The sequence below is a fragment of the Pristiophorus japonicus genome, chromosome 5 (genome assembly GCF_044704955.1).
Source record: "Pristiophorus japonicus isolate sPriJap1 chromosome 5, sPriJap1.hap1, whole genome shotgun sequence".
In the NCBI taxonomy this organism is placed as follows: Eukaryota; Metazoa; Chordata; class Chondrichthyes; family Pristiophoridae; genus Pristiophorus; species Pristiophorus japonicus.
The window spans coordinates 221,478,971-221,504,018 of NC_091981.1; the positions used below are offsets into that span (position 1 = coordinate 221,478,971).

The 25,048-nt window shown below is 45.3% G+C and overlaps 1 protein-coding gene across 1 annotated transcript in view; it reads right to left on the reverse strand.

Annotated features, from left to right (window-relative positions):
• The window catches only part of LOC139263963 (uncharacterized), a 697,384-nt gene that overhangs the window by 617,012 nt on the left and 55,324 nt on the right, over positions 1–25,048 (reverse strand). The window contains exons 6-7 of the mRNA XM_070880058.1: positions 20,656–20,779; positions 2,208–2,315 (exon numbers count right to left, since the gene is read on the reverse strand). Of these exons, the coding sequence (XP_070736159.1) occupies positions 2,208–2,315; positions 20,656–20,779 (232 nt within the window). The remainder of the gene's footprint in view (positions 1–2,207; positions 2,316–20,655; positions 20,780–25,048) is intronic.

Here is a 25,048-nt window from a genome sequence, read left to right on the forward strand (position 1 = left end):
GGCACAGATTCGGTCCGTGGCGAGGTCCGAAATCTGGCAAGTGCTCGGTCCCGAGGATTCCAGATTTCAGACATTATACCTATACTAATGATGTTCCAAGAGTGTAATGTAGACACTCAATAATGTGCCCTCCGACTACCAAAAACAAAATGATACCTTTATAACGACAGCATCTATTAAAAACTTTTTTTTTAAAAAGGCGCAAGAAAGGAAATAAAGACTCTCAATTCATTGATAATCCTAATCTTTGAGATGGTCAGGATTCACAAAATCAAAATGATACAATACATAGGGGGAAAAGAGAAATGTAATATGCACATCGATCAGCTCTCCTGCATTCAAGAGGAACACCCACATAGACTCCCTCCTGTCTCAGGATTGTAATCTCTCATTCTCAGAAACTGAGCTGGTAATTTCTTATTTTCTCTGGCTGGGGAATTTGAGAAACATAAAAAAATCATTCAATGATACAGCAAAGGAGGCCATTCAGCCCATTGTGCCTGTGCAGGCTCTTTGAAAGATCTATGCAATTAGTCCCACTCACCTGCTCTTTCCCCATATCCCTGCAATTTCTTACTTTTCAATATTCATACCACATCAACACAAATGAAGTTATTTTTCTGGGGCGTGGCGGGGGGGGGGGAGGCGGGGGCGGAGAGAGCTAATCAAATCAGTAACTGAAATGAGTAACAGAAAAATATAAACCAATTAGCAGAACTGTAAACTGGATGAATCTGAGCAGTGAGATTTTTAGCCGTGAGCCAAGGCCTTGAGTCACACTAAAACAACAAAATGGCCAAAAGCACCAAGCCACGTAAGTCAAATGGGCCACGGAAGGCAACCAAGTACGATTAATGTCTTCTTATACTGCTTTACCTATTTCCTTTCATCATTTGAGAGAAACTAGAGAGGCAGGGTTGCCACAGCATTCAAAGCAGTAGTGAAAGCATTCAAACCATAAAGCCTCTGACTGCCAAGATAATCCAGAGTAATCTTTGTTTTCCAGTAGGAAAAGCAAGGGAAACATCAGAAATCAATAGCACAGCTTCTACACGAGAGACTACAATCCTAAGGCTAGTAGAGGTTATGTAAGAGTCTCATTGAAGGCAGGAGAGTTAGTAGGCTTGTCTATTAACCAGAGGGAATTCAAGTTCAAATGTTTTTAAAAGAATAAATGTTATCACACCCTAACAAACATCTCACTGTTTGCAAGTACTTTGACATAAGGTGAAGTACATAATCATCATTATCTTTTTCATCTAGTGCTATCCGAGAGAGCTGGAGATTGGCAGCCTTAGTGGGAGCCATCTCTTCAGCTCAGATCAGTTATACAATTTGATTGACCTTCTTGAACTATTTCTTTATGTCACTGGATTTTGGGCATATCAGTCTTCCTCCTGCTTTCTTTTCTTCCATTGCCCTTTGTATTAGCAATTCACAGATCAGCTGTTCCTGCAATTTCAAATATCTTGTCTATTTTAAGGCTGTTAATCTCAATAACTTGCTGACATCAAGTTAATTTTCTGGTCACCCTTATGCACTTCATCCAGTTCATGATGAGCATCCTGTGATGCGTCCACATTTCAAACATTTTCAATTTCACCCCTGCATGTTAGACCCATTTAAACCCATTAATCAAACATAGCATTTTTTCAGAAAATGCAGGAACCACTCAGCAGGTCAGGCAGCATCTGTGGAGAGAGGAATGTAGGGTTACCGCTTCAAGCTTTATGACTCTGTTAAAACTAACAAAGGGTCAAAAGACCTGAAATGGTAACTCTGTTTCTCTCTCCACAGATGCTATCTGACCTTCTGACCGTTTCCAGCATTATTTTTATTTCAGATTTTGAGCATTTTGCTTTTTGTTTTGTAGCATCTCATCATCACAAGGTGTGTTGTCAAGCAGTTTTTTAATACTTGCTTCAGTGACGTATTACTTTTTATGTCTTTTAATTGCAATCCTGATTGATTTCACTGCTATGGTATGTGAATTGGTTAACATGGGCAATCAGAACTTTATCTATTGTTAAAAAAGCTTTTAATCTTCCATCTCCACTCCAGTTTTGTTTGCCGACAATCAAAGGCAAACTAAACGAAAACCATAATCCTATATAACATGACAGTATCTCCACCATCACATTGTACAAAGTCATGTGCACATTATAGTTGTGTTACATTTAAGCTTGCACTAAAAGTTGGTATATTACCTGCAATAGATCTAGATCATTTAAGCGTTGTGGTACTTGGTCTGTCTCTGCTCTCTGAAAACTAGGTAGCCATAGCTTAAGGCTTTTCATCAGGAATGTTTTACCTTCCTGTAAATGCAGAAATAAATAATTTTACCCAGGGTTTAAAAGTTAAAAGTAAAACATTTTGCAGATATAGCTCTGAAGTTGGGTGATAGGCCGAAATGGCCTCCTTCCGTACTGTAAATATCTATGATAAGTTGAAGCATCATGTCGTTCCAAGATTGATTAGCAGCTGCAGTAAAACGATCCCAAATCAACATGCTTCTTCCATGCCAGTGACAGTGCAGTAACTTTGAATCTTAGTGTGTAAGGCCCCTATTTTCGCCACGATTGTGCGCCGATTTTTGGTGTCCAAATGTTTTTTGGTGTCAAATCCTCAGTTTCCAATTTTCGCCAATGTTTTTATGCTGACGCAGACCATGTGCGGAAGTTTAAAATTTTTTGGCGCAGGCACGAGTGAAAACGGGCTCGGGTGCTGTTTTTGTGTAATCAGTCGATTTTGGCCATCCACGATTTTTTTCAAGGCGGCGCACACTGCCAAAAAGACCCGAAAAAAAACCTCCTGTGAACTTAAGGAAATCAGCTCGACACACAAAAGGACATTGGGACCAGGCAAAAGACGACAAAATAAAGTACAAATTGCATGGATTTTTTTTGACAGGGTACTCTGAAAATAACTCGGAAAGTAATTTCCGAGTTTTTGGAGCGAGACAATTTACTAAACAAATGTATACGTTTTTCGGAGGGAGGGAACTGATAATAACTTTGCTGGGTTCTTTTTCACCCAAATCGCTACTGTCCACCCCAACACAATCATTGCTGACTGGGCTCCAGGCACGGGTCGGGGGAGTGCCGGCTGGACAGGGTCGCGGGCTCGGCCAGACACAAGCACCAGAGCCCGGGTTGCTTTTGAAGCCGAGCGTCGAGTTGTTGTGCTTGTGTCCGGCCGAGCTTGCGATCCTGCCCGGCCGGCACTCCTTTGACCCGTGCCTCGAGCTCGGTCAGCATTTGAAACGGGACGTTTTGTGTACAGGGACTGCAGCAAGCTAGAAATCACCATTTGCCACAGGTGACCCAAGAAAATCACTGTACAAACAAAACAAACAAACGCATGCGCAGATCAGGGTGTGGTCCGATCTAGGGTGTCACCCAGCCTTGTGGAGCAAAACAGAGAGGAAAGGTGTCAATGATTTAAGTATTTATCTGCATAATAACAATAATAATGGATGCAATTTTTAGCATGCCTGATGTGATAAGGGCATTGGCCATACATGGCATGCAGAGATGACGAATAATTTGACACTGATATTGGGGAGATAGACTGATGGGGAGGAGACGTTACCCTCAGCGAGTCTATAGGGAGAGGCGCTCATACCTGCAACTGAGTGAGGCAGACTGCATTCGCAGGCTACGATTCAGAAAGGAGGTCATCACTGAGATCTGCCAACTAATCAGGGCAGACATACGTCCAAGAAGTGGAAGGAGGACTGCCCTACCTGTAGAAGTAAAGGTAACAGCAGCACTTGTATTCTATGCTACGGGATCATTTTAAGCTTCAACTGGGAACGTATGCTCGATCTCGCAGCATGCCACCCATTACTGCATTCGCCAGGTGACTGCTGCACTGTATGCCAAAAGGGACTAGTTCATCAATTTCCCGATGACCATGCAAGCAATGAGAGACAGGGCTGTGGGGTTCTCCAGAATTGCTAGCTTCCCCAAGGTACAGGATGCCATTGACTGTACGCACATCGCCTTGAGAGCACCCTTGGAAGATCCCGAAGTTTACCACAGCAGGAAAGGACTCCACTTCCTCAATGTGTAGCTGGTATGCGACGACCTGCAGTGGATGCCAAATATCGCATCCATGGTAGCATCCATGATGCTTTCATCCTACGTGAGAGCATTATATCTGCGATGTTTTAGGAGCTGCCAGAAGGGCAGAGCCATTACAGTAGGTTTTACTTTTTTTCCATTTCCCAGCCCCCCCCACCCACCGCGCCCCCACCCCCTCCGCCCACACCCCCCCCCCCCACACCCCCAGCAGATCCCATTTCCTCTCAATGATATCTACCAGGGATACCACTTCATATGGGAGAAATTGAACGGCCCTTTCTTCTCCTCCTTTGAATTCCTCTTCCACTTCCCTCTCAGCCATGTTTTGCAGGTTTTAATGCTCAAAATTGCAGAAAGATCCAGCCAGCACAATCCGATCACAAAAGGAAAAATGATCCGATCACAAAGGGCTCTTGAAATATGTCTGATCCAGACCAGGAAGTTTCTTTTTTCGCGCATGCCCAGAGAATTTTTAGCGCAGAATTAAAGCTCCTCCACCCCCCAGACAACTTCGGAGAGCTTGCCGCTAAATTCAAATATTTGTTTGGCAAAAGTCCCGATTTTATTTTTCTGGCACGAAAAAATTGTACGTTAACATGTGCGGGCGGCAAAAATCCAGCAAGTGAAAAATAGGGGCCATTATCTTTTAAAAATTCAGTCTCATAACATTTATCTGACAATTATAATGTGGAATTTTGCTTCTTTATTGTTGTATTATGTACTTTTTAATTGATCTAGGAATATATATTTGTTTATGAAACTGAATTTGTGAAGCAGAAACCATGTGTGAATAGCTTCATGAATATGCACAGAAATGCATTTTCACGCTCATATATTCTGCCTGGAAACTGGAGAATGAGTCTATCATTATTTACTGGTACCACTTGCCTGGATGGTGTGCTGTGTTTTTTTTAAACTGCATAGTGCAGTTGCTCACTGAACCATTGGGAGTACGTTTCCCATTGCACCATGCGCATGCTGCCAGAGCTCTGCTCTCTGTCATTTCTTATTCAGGTGGTAATTGAAAATCTGTGTCTGTTGTGAATGTTCTTCTCTGTCTCTAAACGCAAACTATTGGAGATTTAGCATGGTCACAAAATAATTAAGAGGCTGAGAAAGTTGTCACCCAGAAATAGTTTTCCCGGGAACAACGCCTTCAAACATAATGGGGACAGTGTGGTTAAGCAAGCTGAGAGTAAACAACAACAGCGCCCCCACTTGTAAGCAGTTTGAATGACAATATCATCGTTGGACCTGAGAGAACGGAGTGCTGCAAGTTCAGAGGGAGATAGATTAGTGAGTGAGTTAAGTAGAGAAATTGAGACAACCGATGCCGTGCCAGCAGTTCCCAATGAAAAGATCAAGCGAGGATAAGATACCAGAGGGAGGGGTCCAGGTGGAAGAAGAATTTGAAAGGGTAAATAGAGGGAAACTATTTCCTCTGGTGGGAGAGTCTAGAACCACATGCTGGATGGCTAGAATGGAGTTGAGATACAGACTAGCCGTGATCTAATTGAATGGCAGAACAGGCTCGAGGAGCTGAATGGCCAACTCCTGTTCCTAAAAACAAATGCCTAATACATTAAATCTATTTCTAGCTTTGGTTAGAAAATTAAAAGAACCATTTTACACATCACAGGAGAAAGAACATCTCAAAAGAAGGGAAATCAGATGATTTCTCTGCACGCCATATAAAACTTATTTTATAACTATTTTAGGGTGTTTTGAAAACTCATTTTTACGGTTGCATTTGGTCTTAATTAATTTTTATTTACTTGTGCATGTTTAAAAAAGACACAAAGCCATACATCTGAATGAGGAGCCAATTGTGAAATTTACAACATCAACAACTTGTACTTATATAGCGCCTTTAACGTAGTGAAACGTCCCAAGGCGTTCCACAGGAATATTATGAGATAAAAAATTTGACACCGAGCCACATAAGGAGAAATTAGGGCAGCTGACCAAAATCTTGGTCAAAGAGGTAGGTTTTAAGGAGCGTCTTCAAGGAGGAAAGAGAGGTAAAGAGGCGGAGAGCTTTAGGCAGGGAGTTCCAGAGCTTAGGGCCGAGGCAACAAAAGGCACAGCAACCAATGGTTGAGGGATTATAATCAGGGATGCTCAAGAGGGCAGAATTAGAGGAGCACAGATATCTCGGGGGGGCGGGGGGGGGGGGCTGGCGGAGATTACAGAGATAGGGAGGGGCGAGACCATGGAAGGATTTGAAAACACGGATCAGAATTTTGAAATCGAGAGAGCACAGGGGTGATGGCTGAGCGGGACTTGAGGTAACAAAGGCATGGATGAGGGATTCAGCAGCAGATGAGCTGAGACAAGGGCAGAGACGGGCGATGTTGCAGAGGTGGAAATAGGGGGTCTTAGTTATGTTGGGGATATGTGGTCGAAAGCTCATTTCATAGGCAGATTTGAGGGAGAGAGGGACAGTACCCGAGGAGAGAGAACCGTTAACAATGTCGGCTAACATGGGAGCCACAAAAGGAAGTTGGAGGTTAGCAGTTTGGTGGGAATAGGGTCAAGGGAGCAGGAAGTGGGCCTCATGGACAGGATGAGCTTGGAACGGACATGAGAGGAGATTGGAGAAAAACTGGAGAAAGATGTGAGGTCAGAGCTAGGGCAGGGGGGTGATTTGTAGAGAAAATTTGGCCCGGTGGTCATGGGAATGAAGGGAAGAGGCAGAGGCAACCGAACGGATGGTCTCAATTTTAGAGACAAAGAAGTCCATGAGCTCCTCACATTTACTGTTGGATGTGAGGGTGGGGACTGGGGAGAGGGGTTTAAAAAGACAGTTAGCAGTGGAGAATAGAAGCCGGGGTTTATCCTTACATTCCAGAATGGTTCTGGAATAGTGAGCAATTATGGCAGTTGAGAGCAGGACCCGATAGAGCTTTATGTGGTCCAGCCAGATCTGGCGGTGAATGGCTAAACCAGTTGTCCGCCATATCCATTCAAGTCTCCGTCCCTTGGTCATAAGGAAGCGAAGATCAGGGCTGTACCAGGGTGAATGGCCAAGGTGAGAGAGGGTATTTGTTTCAACAGGGACTAACTAGGGCATCAAAGATGGTGGTGAGATTGTGATTGAGCAGATCGGTAGCTGCAGAACTGTCATGGTGAATGGAGGGCCAAAGGATGGACAGTTGGAAGATCATAAGTGCAGTTGTAAGAGTACCGAGAGAGTGTTTTTTCCAGGGGCGGACACAGGAGGAGATAGGGTTGGGGAGAGCGGGTGGTCAGAGATAGCCTTATCTGCGACTGACACGATGGGAATAGCGAGGCCACGACAGATGGCAAGGTTGAGAGGGTGGCTGTGAATATGGGTTGGAGAGGTTACATGAAGTGAGAGATTATGGGAGGATAGGAGGCTAGTGAACTCAGAGGAGAGAGAGAGAGAGAGAAAACACATCAACAATGTCACTGTTAAAGGTGTAAAAAATAAATACTGCAGTCAAACAATTTAACCAAACAAAGATTCAATTTTGAGTCCTTTCAAACATACACAAGTATCAGTATTCACCAAATACAAATGTAATTAAAATCAGAATAATATTTCCAATTATGCATTCATCTATAACAGATACTTAGTAGCATAAACCAACTTTAAAAGAAGTGCACCGTCCTGTAAATGTTTTAATAACTGTAAGTCTTAAACCCTCAGCATTCCAGAATAGCAATGTTCCCTGATAGGCAAGGTCATTCACTTAAGCAAATCTTGTGTTTTATGCAAAAAACGGTTTAACACAGGTCATCAACATGAACTTTAATTTTTCTGTATAATATCTAAGAAAGTAGTAAGTTTTGTATTCTGAAAAAGCAATTATTGTATACTATATCTGGAAGGTGAAACAAACCGAGATCATAGGTCCCTTGCTTTTTGTGGTGTACATCAATGATCGAGACTTGAATATAGGGGATATGATTAAGAAGTTTGCAGATGATACTAAAATCGGCTATGTGGCTGATAATGAAGAAGAAAGCTATAGGAAGATATCAATCAATTAGTAAGGTGGGCCGAACAGTGGCAAATAGAATTTAACCCGGAGAAGTGTGAGGTAATGCATTTGGGAAGGGCTATCAAGGAAAGGGAATACGCAGTAAATGGTAGGTCACTGAAGTGTAGACTTCTTTTTCTTTTCCTTTATCAATTGGTAATCTTTATCATTGTTGCCAAATTAAATTAAGTTAATCTAAGGGTTAAGTCATAGCAGGAAAGCTCGGACACGTGTCATGCTCCTCCTGTGCTATGTGGGAACTCAGGGACGTTTCCAGTATCTCTGATGACTACATGTGCAGGAAGTGTATCCTTCTGCAGCACCTGACAGACCGCATTGTGGCACTGGAGCTGCACATGGATTCACTCTGGAGCATCCGCGATGCTGAGTATGTCGTGAATAGCACGTTTAATGAGCTGGACACACCGCAGCTAAAGGTTACACAGCCAGATAGGGAATGGGTGACCAGAAGGAAGAGCAGTGGAAGGAAGGTAGTGCAGGGGTCCCCTGCAGTCATTCCCCCTCCAAAACAGATACCGTTGTGGGTACTGTTGGGGGGGGGGATGGCTCATCAGGGAAGGGCAGCAGCAGCCAAGTTCCCAGTACCGTGGATGGCTCTGCTGCACAGGAGGGCAGGAAAAAGAGTGGGAGAGCTACAGTAGTAGGGGATTCTATTGTAAGGGGAATAGATAGACGTTTCTGCGGCCGCAATCGAGACTCCAGGAATGGTATGTTGCCTCCCTGGTGCATGGGTCAAGGATGTTTCGGACCGGCTGCAGGACATTTTGGAGGGGGAGGGTGAACAGCCAGTTGTCATGGTGCATATAGGTACCAACGATACAGTAAAAAACGGGATGAGGTCCTACAAGCTGAATTTAGGGAGCTAACAATTAAATTAAAAAGTAGGACCTCAAAGGTAGTGATCGCAGGATTGCTACCAGTGCCATGTGCTAGTCAGAGTAGGAATTGCAGGATAGCTAAGATGAATACATGGCTTGAGGAGTGGTGTAGAAGGGAGGGATTCAAATTTGTGGGACATTGGAGCCGGTTCTGGGGAGGTGGGACCAGTACAAACCAGACAGTCTGCACCTGGGCAGGACCAGAACCAATGTCCTAGAGGGAGTGTTTGCTAGTGCTGTTGGGGAGGGGGTTAAACTAATATGGCAGGGGGATGGGAACCTATGCAGAGAGACAGAGGGAAGTAGAATGGGGGCAGAAGCAAAAGATAGAAAGAAGAAAAGTAAAAGTGGAGGGCAGAGAAACCCAAGGCAAAAATCAAAAAGGGCCACATTATAGCAAAAGTCTAAAGAGGCAAAGGGTGTTAAAAAGACAAGCCTGAAGGCTCTGTGCCTCAATGTGTGGAGAATTCGGAATAAGGTGGATGAATTAACTGCGCAGATAGCAGTTAACGGATATGGTGTAATTGGCATCACGGAGACATGGCTCCAGGGTGACCAAGGCTGGGAGCTCAACATCCAGGGGTATTCAACATTCAGGAAAGATAGACAGAAAGGAAAAGGAGGTAGGGTGACGTTGCTGGTTAAAGAGGAAATTAATGCAATAGTAAGGAAGGACATTAGCTTGGATGATGTGGAATCTGTATGGGTGGAGCTACGGAATACCAAAGGGCAGAAAACGCTCATGGGAGTTGTGTACAGACTACCAAAAAGAAGTAATGAGGATGGGGACAGTATCAAACAAGAAATTAGGGATGCGTGCAATAAAGGTACAGCAGTTATCATGGGCGATTTTAATCTACATATTGACTGGGCTAACCAAACTGGTAGCAATACAGTGGAGGAGGATTTCCTGGAGAGTATTAGGGATGGTTTTTTTAGACCACTATGTCGAGGAGCCAACTAGAGGGCTGGCCATCCTAGACTGGGTGATGTGCAATGAGAAAGAACTAATTAGCAATCTTGTTGTGCGAGGCCCCTTGGGGAAGAGTGACCATAATATGGTAGAATTCTCTATTAAGATGGAGAGTGACACAGTTAATTCAGAGACTAGGGTCCTGAACTTAAGAAAGGTAACTTCGATGGTTTGAGACGTGAATTGGCTAGAATAGTCTGGCAAATGATACTTAAAGGGTTGACGGTGGATAGGCAATGGCAAACATTTAAAGATCACATGGATGAACTTCAACAATTGTACATCCCTGTCTGGAGTAAAAATAAAACGGGGAAGGTGGCTCAACCGTGGCTAACAAGGGAAATTAAGGACAGTGTTAAATCCAAGGAAGAGGCATATAAATTGGCCAGAAAAAGCAGCAAACCTGAGGACTGGGAGAAATTTAGAATTCAGCAGAGGAGGACAAATTAATTAGGAGGGGGAAAATAGAGTATGAGAGGAAGCTTGTTGGGAACATAAAAACGGACTGCAAAAGCTTCTATAGATATGTGAAGAGAAAAAGATTAGTGAAGAAAATGTAGATCCCTTGCAGTCAGAATCAGTTGAATTTATAATGGGGAACAAAGAAATGGCAGTTGAACAAATACTTTAGTTCTGTCTTCACGAAGGAAGACGCAAATAACCTTCTCGATATACTAGGGGAGCGAGGATCTAGTGAGAAGGAGGAACTGAAGGAAATCCTTATTAGTCGGGAAATTGTGTTAGGGAAATTGATGGGTTTGAAGGCTGATAAATTCCCGGGGCCTGATAGTCTGCATCCCAGAGTACTTAAGGAAGTGACACTAGAAATAGTGGATGCATTTGTGATCATTTTCCAACAGTCAATTGATTCTGGATCAGTTCCTATGGACTGGAGAGTAGCTAATGTAGCACCCCTTTTTAAAAAAGGAGGGAGAAAGAAAATGGGGAATTATAGACCGGTTAGCCTAACATCAGTAGTGGGAAAAATGTTGGAATCAATTATTAAAGATGAAATAGCAGCGCATTTGGAAACCAGTGATAGGATCGGTCCAAGTCAGCATGGATTTATGAAAGGGAAATGCTTGACAAATCTTCTAGAATTTTTTGAGGCTGTAACTAGTAGAGTGGACAAGGGAGAACCGATGGATGTGGTGTATTTGGACTTTCAAAAGGCTTTTGACAAGGTCCCACACAAGAGATTGGTGTGCAAAACACATGGTATTGGGAGTAATGTACTGATGTGGATAGAGAACTGATTGGCAGACAGGAAGAAGAGGGTCAGGATAAACGGGTCCTTTTCAGAATGGCAGTGGGGTGCCGCAGGGCTCAGTGCTGGGACCCGAGCTATTTACAATATACATCAATGATTTAGATGAAGGAATTAAGTGTAATATCTCCAAGTTTGCAGATGACACGAAGCTGGGTGGTGGTGTGAGCTGTGAGGAGGATGCTAAGAGGCTGCAGGGTGACTTCGACAGGTTAGGTGAGTGGGCAAATGCATGGCAGATGCAGTATAATATGGATAAATGTGAGGTTATCCACTTTGGGGGCAAAAACACGAAGGCAGAATATTATCTGAATGGCGGCACATTAGGAAAAGAGAGGTGCAACGAGACCTGGGTGTCATGGCACATCAGTCATTGAAAGTTGGCATGCAGGTACAGCAGGAAGAAAGCAAATGGTATGTTGGCCTTCATAGCTCGGGGATTTGAGTATAGGAGCAGAGAGGTTTTACTACAGTTGTACAGGGCCTTGGTAAGGCTTCATCTGGAATATTGTGTTCAGTTTTGGTCTCCTAATCTGAGGAAGGACGTTCTTGCTATTGAGGGAGTGCAGCGAAGGTTCACCAGACTGATTCCCGGGATGACAGGACTGACATCTGAGGAGAGACTGGATCGACTGGGCCTGTATTCACTGGAGTTTAGAAGAATGAGAGGGAATCTCATAGAAACATATCAAATTCTGACGGGACTGGACTACTTAGATGCAGGAAGAATGTACCCAATGTTGGGGAAGTCCAGAACCAGGGGACACAGTCTAAGGATAAGGGGTAAGCCATTTAGGATTGAGATGAGGAGAAACTTCTTCACTCAGAGAGTTGTTAAGCTGTGGAATTCCCTACCGCAGAGAGTTGTTGCTGCCAGTTCACTGGATATATTCAAGAGGGAGTTGGATATGGCCCTTACGGCTAAAGGGATCAAGGAGTATGGAGAGAAAGCAGGAGAGGGGTACTGAGATGAATGATCAGCCATGATCTTATTGAATGGTGGTGCAGGCTCGAAGGGCCAAATGGCCTACTCCTGCACCTATTTTCTATGTTTCGATGTCCACAGATCTCTGAAGGTAGCAGGCCAGGTAGATAAGGTCGTTTAGAAGGCATACGGAATGCTTGCCTAATACAAGAGTTGCTCACTCAAGTCGCTGGAGATATGTCACCAACGATGTCTCCGCAAGATTCTGCCAATCCCCTGGGAGTACAGGCGCACCAACATCAGTGTCCTTGACCAGGCTAACATTCCCAGTATTGAAGCACTGACCACACTCGATCAGCTTCGCTGGGCAGGCCACATAGTACGCATGCCAGATACGAGACTCCCTAAGCAAATGCTTTATGCGGAGCTCCTTCATGGTAAACGAGCCAAAGGAGGACAGCGGAAACATTATAAGAACACCCACAAAGCCTCCCTGGTAAAGTGCAACATCACCAGTGACACCTGGGAGACCCTGGCTGCAGATCGCCCGAGATGGAGAAAGTCCATCCGGGAGGGCGTTGAGCTCTTTATGAGTCTCGAAGCAAGGAGCATGAAGAGGCCAGGCGCAGGCAGCGGAAGGAGCACGTGGCAAACCAGCCCTACCGATCCCTTCCCCCGATAAATGTCTGTCCCACCTGTAACAGGGTCTGTGGCTCTCGTGTCGGACTGTTCAGCCATCAAAGAACTCACTTTAGGAGTGGAAGCAAGTCTTCTTCGATTCTGAGGGACTGCCTATGATGATGAGAATACAAGAGCAGGGGGGGTTATGCTTGAACTATATAAAACACTAGTTAGGTCACAGCTGGAGTACTATGTGCAGTTATGGTCACCGCATGACAGGAAGGATGTGATTGAACTGGAGAGAATACAGAGGAGATTTACGAGGATGTTGCCGGGAGTGGAGAATTTTAGCTGTGAGGACAGATTGGATAGGCTGTTTTTTTTTCCTTGGAACAGAGTAGGCTGAGGGGAGACCTCATTGAGCTGTATAAAATTATGAGGGGCCTAGATATAGTGGATAGCAGAGGGGTCAACAACCTGGCGGCATAAATTTAAAGTAATTGGTAGAAGGTTTAGAGGGGATTTGAGGGGAACTTTCTTCACCCAGAGGGTTGTGGGAGTCTAGAACTCACTGCCCGAAAGGGTGGTAGATGCAGAAATCCTCACATTTAGGGCTCAATTTTCCCAAGTGATTTGCGCTGTTTTTTTGGTGCGTGCCACTTTTTTTGGTGTAAGTTAAAAAATTTAAGTTTCCCCAAGGAATGTGCGGCAGTGTAACTTCAGTTAGTTACGATTTTTTGGGGGGGTTTTTGCGTCATAGGAGGCGTAACCTGATGTCTGTTCCAGTTTTTGTCAATTATGTAAGTTTGCCCCAAAAAAATTTCTCCGAGGTCAGCGTTTGTGACCACTCCCGAAAAACCTTCTGCTCAGTTAAGAAAAACCAGCGCGCATTGAAAAATCGGCGCAGAAAGACGCCTTTGCTTTTCAGCAAAGCTTTGGAGGGAGTCAAAAACACTTAAATATGCATAATAAAGATCAACATTTTTTACCTTATAACACAGTAAATGGAAGTTTGATGGAATTCTGTAAGTTTTCATTTTTTTTCAACCGACACATCACCACCGAACGTCTGCAAACAGGGCAGAAGGGTCGAAGCGTCGGCCAGCAGAACTGGTTCCGTGCCTAGACATGGGCTCGGCTGCAAAAGAAGCCCGGGGATTGGGGGGGGGGGCGGTTGAAGGGGGGCTGTGGAACGCATACGGAAGACATCAGAAGCCTACACTATGCATCAAATCAAGCCCGGGTGGGTGAGGAAATGTGGAAGACATACAGAAGGCATCCGAAACCTGCACTACGCATCAAATGTAGCCCGGGGGGTTGGGGGGTCCTGATCACTGCACCTGTTCAGACCTGGGTGTGGTCCACACAGACCTGTGGGGAGAGAGAACAAAGAACCTTGTCCCGCCTATCTGCTGTTTTGAGCTTCTTGCAAAGGTAAAATTTTAATCATGGAGGCAATACTGACAATGCCATACCTTGTGCAAGCCTTTTGCATGATGGTGCTGCGGAGGAGCCAATTGATTCGACGTCTTCGCATGAGGAACCCGAGTCCATAGGGTGATGGATAGGAGGCCTTACCCATGTTGGGTATATCGAGACAGGCATTCGTACCTGCACCTGAGTGATGCAGGCTATGTCAGAAAGCTGCGTTTCCGCAAATAAGTTGTAACTGAGATCTGAGAGTTAGTAAAAGCAGACCTACAACCTAGAAGCATCAGGAGGACTGCTTTGTCAGTTGAAGTGAAGGTTACAGCTGCACTTTAATTCTATGCATCTGGATCATTACAAGCTACAACTGGGGATGTGTGCGCTAGCTCTCAACATGCAACACATGTCTGCATTTAGCAGGTGACTGTTGTACTATATGCCCAGAGGAATGACTACATAAAGTTCCCCATGACCACCCAGGCAATGCATGAAAGGGCTGTGGGCTTCTCCAGGATTGCTGGCTTCCCACAGGTACAGGGCTGCATTGATTGTAGCCACATCACCTTGCAAGCACCTTGAGGATTTCGAAATGTACAGGAACAGAAAAGGCTTCCACTCCATTAATGTGCAGCTCGTATGTGACGACATGCATCGCATCATGTCAGTTGATGCATGATACCCTGGGAGCATCCTATGCGAGAGCACTATATCTGCCATGTTTCAGCAGCAGCCAGAAGGACAGAGTTGGCTACTGGGAGGCAAAGGGTGCGGCCTCACCACCTGGCTCATGACGGCCCTACACGTAAACTGGACGGAAGTTGACCAGGAATACAACATGTCGCACATTGCGACGCGCAGCATAATATAGAGGACCATTGGCATTTTGAAACAGTGTTTACGATGCCTGGACCATTCCAGAGGTTACTTGCAATACTCCCCTGAGATTGTCAGTCAGTTCACTGTTGTGTGCTGCATGCTACGTAACGTAGCCATCATGAGGCAGCAGCAGCTGGTAGTAGAAGACGTATCTGTGGTGAGAGTGGCTGATGATAATGATGAGGAAAATGCAGACGATGAGGAGGAAGAGGATGAGGCGTCATGCAACGACCTAAACCCGGAGCACGACGGCGGAGGGTGGGCTGTCGTGTCCCTTTAACGATTGCTCGAGTCTTGTGCCAGCAGCTCATCCGTGAATGCTTTGCTGTCTGAAGGCTCAGCTGCAACTATTCCACATGGACCATGTTTACTATTTGGACCTGTTCCGTAATGTTGTGTTGTGTTAATAGAACTAATAATGAAAATTATTCTTGTTTACTTCAAAAGTTGTGTTAATAATCGAACAAATAATATAAATGATTCAGTTATAATTTAAAATACATTGTATTCAAAAGTTTAACAAACATTTGTTTGTACTTAACTTAACTTTTCACTTAAAATAAACTCTATAATTTACAAACTTTTACTAACTTGTAAATTTACCTAACTTACAAAAAGCTTTTAATTTGAGAACAGTTAGAACAGTAACAACAATAACAACAGCAAAGAAAGACTGCACCCATCTCGCCTCCACCTTATTCTAAGACCGCCCACTGCGCTTGGTCTTGGTGATTCCACCACCCCTGCCCGCAGGCAGTGGCGCAGTGTTTCTCGAGTTGGTACCAAGCTTGTTCGTTCATACATCTAGGGTAAAGCACACTTCTTGATTTGGGGGGGCAGCCGGTAATATGGAAGGCCCGACTTGGGCCTCTTCAGAGGCTGGTCTGGGGATTGGAGTGGGAGCGGCAGTTGATTCCGTCAATGGGCGTGGGGTCTGGGCGTGTTCCCTTATTGCAGTAGCCAACTCCAACATTCCCTCCCTCATGTGCCCTGACAGTATCTCAACTACCTCCAACATTCCCTCCGTCATGTTCGCCGACAGTGTCTCACCTACCTGTGACAAGCCCTCCCTCATGCTGAGCAAAAGTGTGTCAACTACCTGCGACATTCCCTCCCTCATGTTCACTGACAGCGCATCAGCTATCTGCGACATTCCCTCCCTCATGTGCACCGACATTGTTTCTCATCACCCACCCCACTGATGGTGTCCAGGAATGATTGGGTAAGGTCAATGCTCTCCGCACTTATTGCCATTATGTGAATCACATCCGTTAGATCCTGCATCTCTCCTTCCCTTGCTCACCCTGGGTGTGGCTCGCAGCATCCCAGTGGGACTCGCAGCCTGGGACGGTGGGGCCCTGGGTGTGCCTCCCTGCACCCCACTGGAATCCCCAGCCTCAGACAGTGGGAAACCATGGAATATCCCACCAACACTCAAATCACTCAGGGAAGGGGCTAGCACCTCAATGGTCGGCACCTGCGCCTCCTCCAAAGTGAGTACAACAGTGGGGACTTTATCCATCCCCTCCCCCTCCAAGCTCTTGGTCTGGAAGGTGGGATTGGAAGATATTCTCCTCTTCAGGCTCGTCCTCGTCTGAAATCTTATTCTGCATCATCAAGGTTGGCCTCAAGTTCTGCAAAATATAACAGAACAGATAAATGGCTAGCAGCAGAGGAGGGGCCAAGGTGGCATGAGTATCACACAGTGCAGGCAGCAGGCTGATTTGAAGGACCACGAATGATAGCACATTGCATCAACCGAAGCGAAGCTGAGGGAATGTGTAATGAGAGAGGATTAATTAGCAATCTCGTTGTGCGAGGCCCCTTGGGGAAGAGTGACCATAATATGGTGGAATTCTGCATTAGGATGGAGAATGAAACAGTTAATTCAGAGACCATGGTCCAGAACTTAAAGAAGGCTAACTTTGAAGGTATGAGGCGTGAATTGGCTAGGATAGATTGGCGAATGATACTTAAGGGATTGACTGTGGATGGGCAATGGCAGACATTTAGAGACCGCATGGATGAACTACAACAATTGTACATTCCTGTCTGGCGTAAAAATAAAAAAGGGAAGGTGGCTCAACCGTGGCTATCAAGGGAAATCAGGGATAGTATTAAAGCCAAGGAAGTTGCATACAAACTGGCCAGAAATAGCAGTGAACCCGGGGACTGGGAGAAATTTAGAACTCAGCATAGGAGGACAAAGGGTTTGATTAGGGCAGGGAAAATGGAGTACAAGAAGAAGCTTGCAGGGAACATTAAGACGGATTGCAAAAGTTTCTATAGATATGTAAAGAGAAAAAGGTTAGTAAAGACAAACGTAGGTCCCCTGCAGTCAGAATCAGGGGAAGTCATAACGGGGAACAAAGAAATGGCGGACCAATTGAACAAGTACTTTGGTTCAGTATTCACTAAGGAGGACACAAACAACCTTCCGGATATAAAAGGGGTCAGAGGGTCTAGCAAGGAGGAGGAACTGAGGGAAATCCTTATTAATCGGGAAATTGTGTTGGGGAAATTGATGGGATTGAAGGCCGATAAATCCCCAGGGCCTGATGGACTGCATCCCAGAGTACTTAAGGAGGTGGCCTTGGAAATAGCGGATGCATTGACAGTCATTTTCCAACATTCCATTGACTCTGGATCAGTTCCTATCGAGTGGAGGGTAGCCAATGTAACCCCACTTTTTAAAAAAGGAGGGAGAGAGAAAACAGGTAATTATACGCCGGTCAGCCTGACATCGGTAGTGGGTAAAATGATGGAATCAATTATTAAGGATGTCATAGCAGCGCAGTTGGAAAGAGGTGACATGATAGGTCCAAGTCAGCATGGATTTGTGAAAGGGAAATCATGCTTGACAAAACTTCTGGAATTTTTTGAGGATTTTTCCAGTAGAGTGGACAAGGGAGAACCAGTTGATGTGGTATATTTGGACTTTCAGAAGGCTTTCGACAAGGTCCCACACAAGAGATTAATGTGCAAAGTTAAAGCACATGGGATTGGGGGTAGTGTGCTGACATGGATTGAGAACTGGTTGTCAGACAGGAAGCAAAGAGCAGGAGTAAATGGGGACTTTTCAGAATGGCAGGCAATGACTAGTGGGGTACCGCAAGGTTCTGTGCTGGGGCCCCAGCTGTTTACATTGTACATTAATGATTTAGACGAGGGGATTAAATGTAGTATCTCCAAATTTGCGGATGACAGTAAGTTGGGTGGCAGTGTGAGCTGCGAGGAGTATGCTATGAGGCTGCAGAGTGACTTGGATAGGTTAGGTGAGTGGGCAAATGCATGGCAGATGAAGTATAATGTGGATAAATGTGAGGTTATCCACTTTGGTGGGTAAAAACAGAGAGACAGACTATTATCTGAATGGTGACAGATTAGGAAAAGGGGAGGTGCAACGAGACCTGGGTGTCATGGTACATCCGTCATTGAAGGTTGGCATGCAGGTACAGCAGGCGGTTCAGAAAGCAAATGGCATGTTGGCCTTCATAGCGAGGGGATTTGAGTACAGGGGCAGGGAGGTGTTGCTACAGTTGTACAGGGCCTTGGTGAGGCCACACCTGGAGTATTGTGTACAGTTTTGGTCTCCTAACCTGAGGAAGGACATTCTTGCTATTGAGGGAGTGCAGCGAAGGTTCACCAGACTGATTCCCGGGATGGCGGGACTGACTTATCAAGAAAGACTGAATCAACTGGGCTTGTATTCACTGGAGTTCAGAAGAATGAGAGGGGACCTCATAGAAACGTTTAAAATTCTGATGGGTTTAGACAGGTTAGATGCAAGAAGAATGTTCACAATGTTGGGGAAGTCCAGAACCAGAAGTCACAGTCTAAGGATAAGGGGTAAGCCATTTAGGACCGAGATGAGGAGAAACTTCTTCACCCAGAGAGTGGTGAACCTGTGGAATTCTCTACCACAGAACGTTGTTGAGGCCAATTCACTAAATATATTCAAAAAGGAGTTAGATGAAGTCCTTACTACTAGGGGGATCAAGGGGTATGGCGAGAAAGCAGGAATGGGGTACTGAAGTTGCATGTTCAGCCATGAGCTCATTGAATGGCGGTGCAGGCTAGAAGGGCTGAATGGCCTACTCCTGCACCTATTTTCTATGTTTCTATGTTTCTATGGAAACATCCCCATGAACCGAAGCATAGCTAGCCTGCGCAGTACTTAACATTTACCAAAGTCAGACTGTGGAATTTGGAGGACTTACCTTCTCCCTCGAGTGTGGATCCAGCTTGTGCAGTGGTGGTTGCTTTTCTCCAGGCAGGACCTATCAAAGCAGCGACCCTCTCTTCCAAGGGGGTCAGTGGATGCAGATTTGCCGGGCCTCCTCCTGTTCGAGTTCTTTCTCGTTTGTTGTGTGCCACATTCCTCTGCAAAGATGAAAATATAACTTTTTAGAGAGGGCGTCTTTCAGCTGGGTGGGACATATACAGATGGTCATATTTACAATTGCTATTCCATTGAATAAATGAAAATATTACTTACACTAACTACTTGACCAAGGTCCTGCCACTTCTTTTTACACTGGCCTCCAGACCTCGGGGGGGTGGTTTCACCATTACACAGTAATCTTCTGCAAGTTGGTTCCAGCGTTTCTTGGCTGGAACTTTTGTGTGATTTCTGCTGGTGTCCAGCTCCTGCCATCTGCCCTCAATCACAGTAACTGGTGCCTCCACTTCATCCTGTAAGAAATTCTTGGTCCTTGCACCACGTTGCATCTTGTATTGCAGCTCCGATTTTTCCAATGAGAATTAAAGTTCTCACACACAACTGGCTCTTTAAAAATGGACGATTGTAGACCGGGAGGTGTACTGCGCATGCGCGCCCATAGGAATCACGTCAAAAACGTTCTTTTTTTTACGCATGCGCAGAAGGGGCGGCATCATTTTTTTGGCACAGACATTTGGTTCCACCCCCCCCCCCAAGGCTACAGGATAGGCTGCGCCGCGCAATTTTTAAAAATAGAGCGGGGGTACATGGCACATTTATTTTTGGAGCAGTTGTGGCCTATAATAATGGGCATAACTCTGGCAATACAGCAAAAAACGGTTTGGGACAAAATTGAGACTTTAAAATGTACTTGGATGTGCACTTGAAGTTCTGTAACCTGCAGGGCTACGGACCGAGAGCTGGAAAGTGGGATTAGACTGGATAGCCTTTTGTTGGCCGGCACGGACACGATGGGTCGAAATGGCCTCCTTCCGTGCTGTACATTTTGATGATTCTATGATTCATAGTGCCATATTTCACAGCTTTTAAAAAAAATTATAAGCCAATCACAAAAGCACAATGTGCACGCAACTCACTTTTAGATAAATCACTCAGGTAATAAGGGATTAACACAAATTATATTGCTGTACATAAATGTTTCCTTGGAACGTGTTGCACTTCCTAAAATTATGCCTCCCGTTATGACCATTATAGTAATAATGGATGAAAGCGCAGAGAGATTGAACTAATTAACTGGAATTGTTCTGTGCAGCAGGACGATTTGCTGCTGTCAAAATTCAAATCACTGGTTCCACGAAAAGAAATTAAAATCAAACAATAAATATCTATACCTGTTGCTGTTCTGTACTAAAAAGATAACTAGCCATCAATTGCAACGCTTCAGGATTGTCTGGATCATGCTCCAAGGCCTTTTCTAGGGCTTCTTTGCATTTATTTGAAGCTTCATCCTCTAAACTGTAAACAAAATTTAAAAATCAGACATAAAAACCACGTACAGTTACTCACCTGAAAAACAAGTTAGTACAACTGATTATATAACATACACTTTTGTATTAACTACAGAGATTTGTAGATACATTTATAACACTCAGGTTTCAGATCCCCGCTAGAACGACGCACATCGCAGAGGCCCGCCTAATTTGTAGAATAGAAATTGCGCCGAATACTTAACTCGCAATTCTCCGATAGCTGTAGGCCCGTTTCCAGCTCGGCACGGCGCAGTAGGAGCTGCTGGGGGCAGAGCTACAGCCCTGCGACAAAAACAGTGCCAGCAGCTGCGCGCATGCGCAGTGGAGGCTGCGTACATGAGCAGTAGCTCCTGGCCCTCCCAATGTGTTTTGTCTCCGGGCGACGACCCTATCCCTGGCCGAAGGGACGTCGCCCCTATCTTGGGCAGGGTGGCCTGACACCTCTTACCTCGTTGGCGGCGGAGCCCGCACGCCAGGCATCTCGCTGGGGGAGGGCCCCGCCCGAAGCCCTCCGCGGTGGCCCCGGCAGCGGGTCTGCCCGCCCGGCATCTCGCTGGGGGCGGGCCCCGCCCGAAGTGGCAGCGGCGGTTGGGCCCGCCTGACCCGCAGCTCCTGGGGGGCCCCATCCCAGCACGCTGTTGGAGGGCTCCCAGTGCTGCAATAAGTAGAAACTTAATTTTTTATTTATTGATTGATTTTTTATTATTTCTTATTTTTTATTTTTTTTGATTGATTTATTTATCATTTATTATTGATGATGGCTCTTTATTTGTAAAAGTGGTGTTTAATGGTGTAAACTCCCCCCCCCCACCACCTCTCGTTCTCTACGCCTGATTTGCTAAGTGTAGGCAAGGTTTTTCTGCGTGTACAAAAATCTACACTTACTCCATTCTAAGTTAGTTTGGAATAAGTTTTTGCTGCCTAAACTTGCAAAACCGGCGTAAGTGGCTGGTCACGCCCCCTTTTGAAAAAAAAAATCTGTTCTAAAATGAAACTGTTCTAACTGACTAGAACTGGAGCAAACTAAATGCCGAGAATTGCAATTTCTAAGATACTCCATTCTAAACTAGTTGCTCCAAAATAATAGGAGCAACTCAGGCCGAAACTTGAGCCCATAGATACAACACAAATATCCATGAAAAAAAGACACTGCTACGATCCAAATGTTTTAATAATTCAAATAAAAATAAAACCATTATCAAAAATCTACTGAACTTTATTTTCACTGATTTTTGTTACAAAAGTGAAAAAGTAAGTTACTTAAGAGGCAGTAGTCAGAATTCTTCAAATAAAGAAATGTTTCATTGCTCTAGCCAATCTTAGAATGAATTTAATGAATTACTCATGCATTTTGAAATTTGCGATCTTATTGCTACTTTTCTCGAGAAAAGAGAAGACGAAGGGGTGATCTGATGGAGGTCTTAAAGATTATGAAAGGACTTGATTAGCTATGGAGTGCCACCTTCTTGAACTGCTGCAGTCCGTGTGGTGAAGGTACTCCCACAGTGCTGTTGGGGAGGGAGTTCCAGGATTTTGACACAGCAATGATGAAGAAACAAAACAGCGAGATATTTCCAAGTCAGAATGGTGTGTGACTTGGAGGGGAACTTGCAGGTGATGGAGTTCCCATGTGCCTCCTGCCCTTTCCTTCTAGGTGGTAGAGGTCGCCAGTTTGGGAGGTGCTATCAAAAAAGGTTTGGCAAGTTGCTGCAGTGCATCTTGTAGATGGTACACACTGCAGCCACAGTGTGCTGGTGGTGGAGGGAGTGAATGTTTAAGGTGGTGGATCGGGTACCAATCAAGCGGGCTGCTTTGTCTTGGAAGGTGTCGAGCTGCTTGAGTGTTGTTGGAGCTGCACTCATCCAGGCAAGTGCAGAGTACTCCATCACACGTCTGACTTGTGCCTTATAGATGGTGGAAAGGTTTTGGGGAGTCAGGAGGTGAGACATTTGGCGCAGAATGCCCAGCCTCGGACCTGCTCTTGTAGCCACATTATTTATGTGGCTGGTCCAGTTAAGTTTCTGGTCAATGGTGACCCTTTCCCGCTCCCCCCCCCCCCACTCCTCCCTCCCAGGATGTTGATGGTGGGGGATTCGGCGATGGTAATGCCGTTGAATATCAAGGATCGATGGTTAGACTCTCGCTTGTTGGAGATGGTCATTGCCTGGCACTTGTGTGGCACGAATGTTACTTGCCATTTATCAGCTCAAGCCTGAATGTCGTCCAGGTTCTGCTACATTTGGGCACAGACTGCTGCATTATCTGAGAAGTTGCAAATGGAAATTAACTCTCTGCAATCATCAGTGAATACCCTCACTTCTGACCTTGTGATGGAGGGAAGGTTATTAATGAAGTAGCTGAAGATGTTTGGGCCTAGGACACTGCCCTGAGGAACTCCTGAAGCAATGTCCTTGGGCTGAGATGATTGACCTCCAACCACCACAACCATCTTTCTTTGTGCTAGGTATGACTCTAGCCAGTGGAGAGTTTTCTACCTGATTCCCACTGACTTCAATTCTACAAGAGCTCCTTGATGCTACACTCGGTCAAATGCTGCCTTGATATCAAGGGCAGTCACTTGCACCTCACCTCTGGAATTCAACTCTTTTATCCATGTTTGGACCAAGGGTGTAATGCGGTCTGGAGCAGAGTGGTCCTGGCGAAAGCAAACTGAGCTTTGGTGATTAAGTGGCACCCGATAGCAATGTCAACGACACCTTCCATCACTCTGCTGATGATTGAGTAGACTGATAGGGCAGTAATTGGTCGGATTAGATTTGTCCTGCTTTTTGTGGACAGGACATACCTGGGCAATTTTCCGCATTGTCGGGTAGCTGCCAGTGTTGTAGCAGTACTGGAACAGCTTGGCGAGAGGTGCAGCTAGTTCTGGAGCACAAGACATCAGCATTACAGCCAGGATGTTGTCGGGGCCCATCACCTTTTCTGTATCTAGTGCGCTCAGCCGTTTCTTGATATCACGTGAAGTGAATCAAATTGGCTGAGGAGTGGCTTGTGTGATGGTGGGGACCTCAGGAGGAGGCCGAAATGGATCATCCACTCTGCACTTCTGGCTGAAGATGGTTGTAAACGCTTCAGCCTCATCTTTTGCACTCGCGTGCTGTGCTCCGCCATCATTGAGGATAGGGATATTCCTGGAGTTTCCTCCTCCCGTTAGTTGTTTAATTGTCCACCAACATTCACAACAATGTGGCAGGGCTGCAGAGCTTTGATCTGGTCCATTGGTTGTGGGATCGCTTATCTCTATAAACAGCATGCTGTTTCCGTTGTTTAGCATGCATGTAGTCCTATAATGTAGCTTCACCAGGTTGGCACTTCATTACGACTATCTGTCCCACTTGTGACAGAGACTGTGACTCTCGTATTGGACTGTACTGCCACCTAAGAACTCATGTTAAGAGTGGAAGCAAGTCTTCCTCGATTCCAAGGGAATGCCAATGATGACGATGATGACTTTATTTTTATGAACGCCTGGTGCCACTCCTGGCATGCTCTTCTACACTCCTCATTGAATTTGGCTTGATGGTAATGGTAGAGCGAGGGTTCTGCCGGGCTATAAGATTACAGATTGTGGTGGAATTCTGCTGCTGCTGAGGGCCCACAGCACCTCATGGATGCCCAGTTTTGAGATGCTAGATCTGTCTGAATCTATCACATTTAGCACGGCAGCAGTGCCACACAACACAATGAAGGGTGTCCCCAGTGTGGGCTTCAACTCCACAAGGACTGTGCGTTGGTCACTCCTACCAAGACAGTCATGGACCAAAGCATCTGAGACAGGTAAATAGGTGATAATGAGATCAAGTAGATATTTCCCATGAATTATAGAATGGTTATAGCACAGAAGGAGGCCATTCAGCCCATCAAGCCCGTGTCGGCTCTCTGCAAGAGCACTTCATCTAGTCCCATTCCCCCACCCTTTCCCCTTGGCCTTGCAAATTCTTTTCCTCCAGGTACTCATCCAATTCTCTTTTGAAAGCCACAATTGAATCTGCCTCCACCATCCTTTCAGGCAGTGCAATCCAGATCCTAACCACTCACTGCATAAAAGTTTTTCCTCGTCACCTTTGGTTCTCTGCCAATCAACTTAAATCTGTGTCTTCTGGTTCTTGATTCTTCTGCCAATGGGAACAATTTCTCTCTATCTACTCTGTCTGGACACTTCATGACTTTGAACACTTCTATCATATCTCCTCTCAATCTTCTCTGCTCTAAGGAGAACAACTCTACTCCATCT